At 43.8% G+C, this 8,985-nt stretch overlaps 1 protein-coding gene across 1 annotated transcript; it reads left to right on the forward strand.

The window, feature by feature from the left end:
* The first annotated feature begins 88 nt into the window (after positions 1-88).
* LOC111570364 (uncharacterized) lies at positions 89-3,598 on the forward strand. Its single transcript, XM_055014846.1, has one exon. It carries the CDS (start codon positions 89-91, stop codon positions 2,402-2,404), a length of 2,316 nt encoding a protein of 771 aa, XP_054870821.1. The 3' UTR covers positions 2,405-3,598.
* Positions 3,599-8,985: the final 5,387 nt, after the last annotated feature.

Genomic DNA, 8,985 nt, shown 5'->3' on the forward strand with positions numbered 1-8,985 from the left:
GAAAGGCCCCCGCAAAGACAGTAGCTCTGCCAGTTCAGACCACGCAGACTGCCAGTCAGCAGGCCAGGAAGAAGAAGAGGGCAGCCTGATGGCCTCCCCTCTTCCCGCTGGTGCCCGTGCTGGCTGTTCCCATTCACCAGCCCCACTGGTTCTCTTCCACAGTGTGCTACTCCGGGTTTCCCAAGCCCACGAGTCCCCGCCTCTGCGTGCACTCCCGGTGCGGCAACAACACATCCCAGCGGAGGGGGAAAGACACTTCATTGTGAGGACAGCAGGTTCTGTCCCTCATCTAAGTCACACAAGCACACACCATTGTTCTTGTTTAATAAAAAGGTGTTCACTGCCGCATCCAGACTTTCGGTCAAGGGCACAGTTACAGTTAACAAACGAGAACACAATAAGCAGTTCGGTGCCGGTTCCAGGTTTGGAGCGGAGGTGTACAAAATCTGTCAATGCACTAACACCCAGCGTATGCGCAGTAACGCCCAAGGGTCACGACCATATCCTGCCACTAGAGGGCCCCATAGCACCGTTATTGGAGGCCCCGGTGACAAGCAGTGTGTCAGACACTGTCACATCTCTTTCTATGATGAGAGAGAGGTGGGAAGCGATCACAAGCCCAGCCTGGGTTCTGAGAATGATTTCACGGGGTTACAGGCTTCAGTTTGCCGCTGTTCCCCCCCGCTTCTCTGGTACAGTGCATTCTCAGGTGCGCAGAGAGTCAGCTCGTGTTCTTCAGGAGGAAATTCACTCGCTGTTGTCAACGAGAGCAATATGCATAGTGCCTCCCGAACAATGTCAGAGCGGCTTCTACTCCGGGTATTTTCTGGTCCCCAAACGAGGAGGGACCGGGATTCGCCCAATCCTGGATCTCCGGATCCTGAACAAATACCTCAGAACATACAAGTTCAGGATGCTCACACACGCATCCCTGCTGCGTATGTTGCATCAGAATGACTGGTTCACATCAGTCGATCTGAAGGACGCATATTTCCATGTCCTGATTTATCCTCCGCACAGGAAATATCTGAGGTTCGCTTTTCTGGGTGTCTGTTATGAGTACAGAATGCTCCCTTTTGGCCTATCACTGAGCCCGAGAGTGTTTGTACGCTGTACTGAGGCAGCCATTGCCCCGCTACGACAGCAGAACATCATGGTGGCCATGTATTGGAACGATTGGCTCCTCCTGGCACGGTCCAGGGAGGAAGCCATGGTGCAAACACACACCCTCATAAAACACCCGGTCAACTTGGGTTTCATGATAAACCCAAAAAAGAGTGTTATCTCCAGTGCAGAAAATAATCTTTCTGGGATTATCACTATACTCGGTGTCCTTCACAGCTCGTTTGTCAGCCGCAAGGGTGATGGTTTCAGAGCCTGCCTCTCACGCTTCACCCTGCACAGTCTGATCCCTTTCAGATTATGCCTCCGACTACTGGGGCAGATGGCCTCAGCCATCCTGGTAGTCCAGCTCGGTTGCCTGTACATGAGGGATTTCCAACGATGGGTGTCCTCCCTCAGGCTGGACCCTGTGCGTCATGGCGCATGGAGGGTGACGGTCAGCGCGCCATGTGTAATGGCGCTGTGCCGCTGGCACCACCCGACTTTCCTGGTGAAAGGGGTGCCCATGGGCCCCATTCTGTCCCAGAAAGTGGTCACTACAGACGCAAGCATGTCCGGCTGGGGCAGTATATGCGAGGGTCGATGTGTGAGGGGCATCTGGAGCAAAGATCTCCAGCGCTTTCACATAAACTATTTGGAGCTCTTAGTGGTGTTTCTCACACTAAGAACGGACAATACAACAACGGTGGCATATATCAACCGTCAAAGGGAGTATGTGCTCACGGCAATTACACACGCTGGCAAGCAGACTGATTCTGTGGAGCAGCAAGCGTCTCCTGTCTCTGAGAGCCACCCACGTCCTGGGGGCTCTGAACAAGGGGGCAGACCTGCTGTCCAGGTGTGCGCCGCTCTATGGGGAATGGACACTACATCCAGCCATCGCAGAGCAGGTGTGGGCCCGCTTCAGCAGAGCCGCGGTGGATCTGTTTGCATCGAGAACGCACAGTGTCCGCTGTTTTTCTCAATACGCGATCCAGGTGCGCCGCTCGGCATGGACACACTCGCGCACATCTGGCCGCTGGTCCTCCTGTACGCTTTTCCCCCGTTGGCTCTGATACCTCCGACTCTGGACAGAGTCAGAGAGCATCGCCACACACTAATTCTGATCGCTCTGCATTGGCCGGCCATGCACTGGCTGGCGGAGCTATATCAGCTCCTGTCGGGACAGCCATGGCAGATTCCCCTGAGCAGGGATATGCTGTCCCAGGCAGGGGGAGTAGTATTTCACCCACACCCGGAGCGCTTGGCCCTATGGGCCTGGCTCGTGAGTGGTTTAATTTAAATACTACAGGGCTCCCTCAGAGTGTGATTAACACTATTCAGAGCGCTAGAGCATCCTCCACCAGGTCTCTTTATGACTGTAAGTGGAGGGTGTTTGAGGAGTGGTGTCAGAGGAGAGGGCACATCTCCTTTCAGTGCACTGTTAGTGTAATTTTGTCTTTCTTGCAGAGCTTGATAGACAAACATAAAGCCTTCTCCACAATTAAGGTGTACTTGACTGCTATTGCAGCATGCCATGTGGGATTTGAAGGAAAGACGGCCAGCCAACATCTTTTGGTCTGCCGTGTTATGAAAGGGGCGTGCAGGCTGCTTCCTGTTTCCAGGTCGCTGGCCCCCCATGGGACTTGGCAGTGGTTTTGGATGGGCTCTCCGGGGCTCCATTTGAACCACTGGAGGAGGTTAGCTTGAAGAACCTGTCTCTGAAGACAGGGCTGCTGCTGGCGTTGGCCTCTGCCTAGCATGTGAGTGACATTCATGCACTCTCAGTACACTCCTCGTGCACTCAGTTTGCTCCTGGGCATGCCAGGGTGTCATTGAAGCCCCACCTTGCTTTTGTGCCCAAGGTGGTTGGCTCATGCTTTCCCATTGTTCTTACAGCATTTTCTCCACCACCATTTTCTTCTCCTGAAGAACAGCGGTTGCACATGCTGTGTCCAGTCCGTGCCTTGCGGATTTATATGGACAGGACAAGGGGGTTTCGGAAAAGTGACCAGCTTTGTGTCCTGGGCTAGCCCCTACAGGGGCAGGCCCATCACAAAGCAGCGGCTCTCCCACTGGATTGTGGCCTGCGGGCTCATTCCACACGTGGCCTGGCTGCATCCTGGGCCCTTTATAAAGGGTCTCAATTCAGGAGATTTGTGCAGCAGCAAGCTGGTCTTCACCTCTTACTTTCGTCCACTTTTATAAGCTGGACGTCTCTGCTCTGAGCCTGGCTCATGCAGTACTGAGTACTGGGCCTACATAGGGCGGAGGGCCGTTCCTTGAGTGCTGGTGGTTGATTTGAGATAAGCATGTCTGGCAATACGGGAGTTTCCATATCCCATAATGAGACATCGAAACGAATGCTGGGACTGAGAACTATAGGTTACTTGCGTAACCCCGGTTCTCAGAGTAGCATGAGTGAGGTGTCTCACCAGACAGCCCTTCTTGATGTGCGAAGTGAGAAAAGGTGCTTATTTTGAGTGACGCTGCATGGTAGTGCAGGCTACTTAAGGGTAGGTGGCTCCACCTGATGCAGGCATCGCGATCACCAGCCAATCAGGATTGGCGTAATGAGATAAGTGCTTCTGAGGCATACGCAGGGGGCATATCCCAAAGTGATACATCTCACTCATGCTACTCTGAGAACCAGGGTTAAGCAAGTAACCTATAGCTTTTGGAATGGGAGAAATGATCTCTCGATACATATGGTTGGGGAAAAAACCACGAGTGAGATTCAAAACGTTACAACTTTGCAAAGAAAATGGGGGAATGGCAGTATCAAATCTAAAGGACTATTTTTATTCAGCACAAATCAAACCCATAATAAATCTGTGTAACCCTAATTATCAAGCTCGGGGTGAAAGGATATTGAATTGGAGATTTTATCAAACCCCCCTATACCGGCGATATTGGGAAATAAAGATTTAGGAAAAATTCTTAAATAGCTTGAAAATCCATGGCTAAAGTCATCATTGATATCATGGTCAAATGCTAAAGATGAATACAAATTACATGACAAATTGAAGATTATGAGATGGTGTGCATATGACCCGGATTTTAAGCCCAACCAAATTGACACCAGATTCCGAAAATGGATAACTAAGGGTATAACAACATGTTACTCACTAATGGACAAAGGAGTAATAAAGGATTTTCAAACTCTCAAAAACAGTCACAATCTAGAGAAACATGATTTCTATAGATATTTGCAATTGCATCACTACATTATTCAGAAGATAACTTTCCCTCTAGATGTGCAGGAACCTGTGCTCAATGAAATACTAAATTCATACTGTGCAAAATCCAAAAAAGGTGTAATATCTAGGTTATATAAAGTGTTTATCAGTAAAAAGCCATACTCAACACAGTATGTCAGAATTAAATGAGAAAAAGAAGGCACCATTATAATAACCGATGAAGATTGGCAGAGTTGCTGTACATCTGTATGGAAATGCACAAATTCGCACTCATAGAGAGAGTTCAACTGGAAATGCCTTATTAGATTTTTTATTACTCTGAAGCAAAAGTTGCATTGTACCGGGGAGGAGCCTAAGTGCTGGAGGCAGTGTGGAAGTCAAGATGCCAATCACTGGCACATATTCTGGGGCTGTCCAAAACTAATACAATTCTGGAAGGATATACACAAAATTATGGAATCTATATTGAATGATACATTACCTTTTGAATGTAATACGTTTATTATGGGAATGACTAAAATGCACCCAAACAATACATATTTGTATAGAATTCTTATAACTGGTTGTAAAAAGGCGATCACCAGACGCTGGCTCCTCCCTGAACCACCCAATATAGGACAATGGACAGGTATTGTCAACGAAATATATCAGATGGAAAGGCTGACTTTTTCGCTCCAGTTACAGATAACTAAATTTTCAAAGCTATGGTCAAAATGGACAACATATGTTTCAGCTAACCAAATGCAGCACATAGCAACCCTGAATGTACAGGACATGTAAGGGAGTGGTTAACATCCTGGCTTGGGAAATGTTTTATTTCATTTAATTTAAATACTTTTATTTTTGTCATGAGAAGAAAGCTCTTGGTCATTGTTGTGTTATATTGCATCCAATGTTCAATGTTTTTTTTTTTTTTGCTATTCAGCTAATTTCATAATTTCAAGGTAAAATGCTGATTGTTCTTGAGGTTTCAGCTTTGCAGATGTGGAAATTCAATGCACTGATTTCTTATACTCATGTTTTTGGTGATTTTTAGTTGTTGCTCAAATAAATTTAGCACTGTTGGAAATTAATACAGCAATAATTAATCAGTTAATGGAGAAAATGATTTGTAATGCAGATGCTATCAATAGCATTTCTTAATCATTTATTTAGTTGTCGGCCTTGAATGATGAGGTCCAGTTACCAGGACCGCTACTCTGCAGCTCACTGGTCGCATCCTGCAGCTCATCCATGCCATCCTCCTCTCAACAGAAATTTGTTATGAGAGATGCGTGTTTAGTGTATAATTTACAGACTTCATTCAGTGTTCAGTGCACATTTCTATATACACACATTTTGACAGATATTCAGTGTGACACTAGAGGGCAATGCTTACATTTCCATGGTATTGCGGTATGTAGCCAACATTACTTCACTTTTGCCAGCGGTGTTTAGTAATAATTTGGCAGTCAGTGACAGAAAAATGGCATGGCATTTGGATGCATATGATAAACATAACATGTTCATAGCAATTATGTTATAAATATAACATAATTTAGAAGTTACACTCTTCACCTGTTTCTCCACCATGGACACAAATATGTTTTTTGACTCTGAATGATGTGGTGTCGTGAGTAACTTTAATCTCTGATACAACTGGGATGTGGGTAATTTTTTAAAAACAATGTCAAGAGGGGGACCAGCAACCTGTAGTTCTTCATAAGAACTACATGTGTTAACACAAAGTATATTTGTGCTCAGCCTTTATTTTCACATATTTCAAAGTTGTAACTTTAGAGTTTAAAAAAAATATTTTAAAGATTTAAACATCTCCCCATTGCACAAATCTAAAGTTCTACCTACAACATAACTGGGCTGCAATGCACTAATGTCATACACAAGAATTAACGCATCAGAAATGACAAACTTTATCTACTTTGTAATTGTATGAAACATATTTTTTATGTAAACACACGCACATCACATCTGCATGTGCGTGTGCACATGCATCACATCACACACACACACACACACACACACACACACACACACACACACACACACACACACACACACACACACACACACACACACACACACATACACACACACACACACACACACACATACCCTCTGCCATCGCTTTTACATTATTACAGCTTTGACAAACTAATATCCAAATACTGTTAGGAAAATTAAACCCGCCAACCCCAAATGTGTATTGATGTAAGGAGACCTAATTAAATGTGCTAGCATTGAGTGTGTGTGTATGTGTACATATGTGCTTATGCATGTACTTTTTTAATTAAATCAGTTGACACCCCTGAGGTAGTGTTATTACAGAGGTGACAGAGACCTCCTGGACAGTGACTAAACACACAGCACTTTCATTTATCCACTCATGCAGCATGAATGTGTGTGTTTATTTGTCCTGTAAATGAGTGTGTGTGTGTGTGCGCGCATATGTGTGTGTGTGTGTGTGTGTGTGTGTGTGTGTGTTTGTGTGTGTGTGTCAGAGAGTGTGGGGCTGGGGGAAAATAGCTTCAGGTGTCACACCATATCAGTCTGTCTTTTTATTAGACTCTAACTGTAACGAGTAATTAACTTCCTGCCGAGAACATGTTTGTTCCTCTGTTGATGTCATAAAGAGAGATATTATCAAGCCACGGGTCAGAATTTACTTTTCCCTACCAGAGGCTAGGGAAACTAACGTGTGTGTGCATGTGGTGTGTCTGTGTTATACAGCATCCTATATATATATATATATATATTAGTTATTGCCCATTTCTGTGTAGCATTGTATTTTCTGACTGGAATTGTTTCTGGTGTAATCTTGTGATTACATGGGTGTACATTTGCAGAAAATTTTAGAAATGTTCTTAAAAATTTTTTGCATACCAGTTAAAAGACTTTATGAAGAGTGTGGTGTGTTCACAGATACATGAGGTTTGGGTGATTGTACCTTACTATTTATTGTATGCAATAAGCTAGACAAGAGTTTTGTGTAAGAGCATGCTGCAGGCCTGTACTCTAATAATTAGTCTTGCCATCTGTGTGTCAGAGGGTGGCAGCAATATGCCCCCTGTCTTGTCTTTGCCTCCAGCTATTAAACTATGAAGCTGCTTACACTAGCCTAAATGTGTTGCTCCATTATAGGGACTGACACAATGTTACTGCACAGTCAAGTTACTAAGTTACAAAATCTGAAAAACGATCCAACAAAAAATTTTAAATGTAATCTTTCATATAGTGTATATTCATTAAACACAAAGTGAAATATTTCTTTTTTACCTTTTTTTTCTTTTAATTATTGTGGCTTATATCAAATGAAAATCCAAGATCTTAAATTGTTGTGCCTTTCCATTCTTGGTTCAAACTCTAAGACACTGATTTCAAAATGAAATGCCAAATAAACGTTCATCTGAAAAATGGAGTTTGGACCACTGAGCAACAGTTCAGTTAATTTTCTCCTAAGCTTTGGTAAGATCTTCTGATCTCGTCTCTGGTTCAGGAGTAGCTTGCTATTTTGAACGTGACAATTTTAGCCTCTTCCAAACGATGTCTGTGTTTGGTGGCTTTTGATACACTGACACCAGCCTCAGTCCACTGCTTGTGAAATTCTCCAAGTTCTTCAATCAACTTGACAATCCTCTCAAGACTGCGGCTATGTGCGTTGCTTATGTTCCTTTGCCTAACACACTTTTCCTGTCCAATCAACTTCACATTAACAGTTGAAGACAAAATTACTTGCCCCCCTATGAATTTTTTAAAAAAATTTCCCAAGTGCTGTTAAAAAAGATCACATAATTTTTAACACAGCTTTTCACATCCTAGTTCCTAGATTTATTTTGGATGCTTACATTATTTTCTTTGCACACAGAAACAAAATTATTGAACAAAAAACAAAAACTACCAGGGTCAAAATTATTCGCCCCTTGATGCTAATAGTCAGTTGTGTATCCTTTTTATGGGATAACAGCTTGCATTTGTTTGTTGTACATATTTAATCTGCAGTGGCAAAAAAAAAAAAAAAAAGATAGTTGACAAGATTTCCTATGTGTCCAGATTTTAGGGACACCCTGTAGTTTGTAAGAAGTCTCTGGCACATCTCCTGAGGAATCCCAGCCCATTCTTCTTCAGTAAATCTCTCAAGCTCCTCCAGATTTGATGATCTTCTGGCATGGACCCAGGTCTTCAGTTGACCCCACAGATTTTCAGTTGGATTCAATTCAGGGCTGTGTGCAGGCCAGTCAGGAACGTTTACTTCAGTCTTCTGGAGGACCAGTTTCCCAGTTCCAGACGCACTGATGCATCCCCACAAAATAATACTGCCACCACTGTGTGATTGTGATCTTTGACACTACAATTCCTGACTTGGCTAAGTCATTAACTAGTGTTTTCGTGGTTGTTACAGCATCATCAGACACATCTCTCACAAGTTTTCTTTCCAGAGTCTTTGAAATCTTTGGCTTCCTACCTCTGCCAGACTTGTTCTGGCTCTCTTTGAATATCTTGATGATACATCTCGCTCCACTTCTTGACACTTGAAAATGCTGTGATAACTTTGTGTACCCTTCTCCTGCTTTGTAAGCATCAAAGATTCTTTTTCTCAAATTCAAACTGATTTCTTTTGTTTTTGGCTTGATGTTTTGTCAAGTGACAGCTCAAATCCTTAATGAAGTTTTTATATTGTGTGTAAAGG

This window comes from Amphiprion ocellaris, chromosome 10 (assembly GCF_022539595.1).
Source record: "Amphiprion ocellaris isolate individual 3 ecotype Okinawa chromosome 10, ASM2253959v1, whole genome shotgun sequence".
NCBI classification, from domain to species: domain Eukaryota; kingdom Metazoa; phylum Chordata; class Actinopteri; family Pomacentridae; genus Amphiprion; species Amphiprion ocellaris.

Excerpts from the sequence above, each read along its gene's own strand:
- LOC111570364 (XM_055014846.1), top strand. The coding sequence starts at position 89 with ATGGCCTCCCCTCTTCCCGCTGGTGCCCGTGCTGGCTGTTCCCATTCA.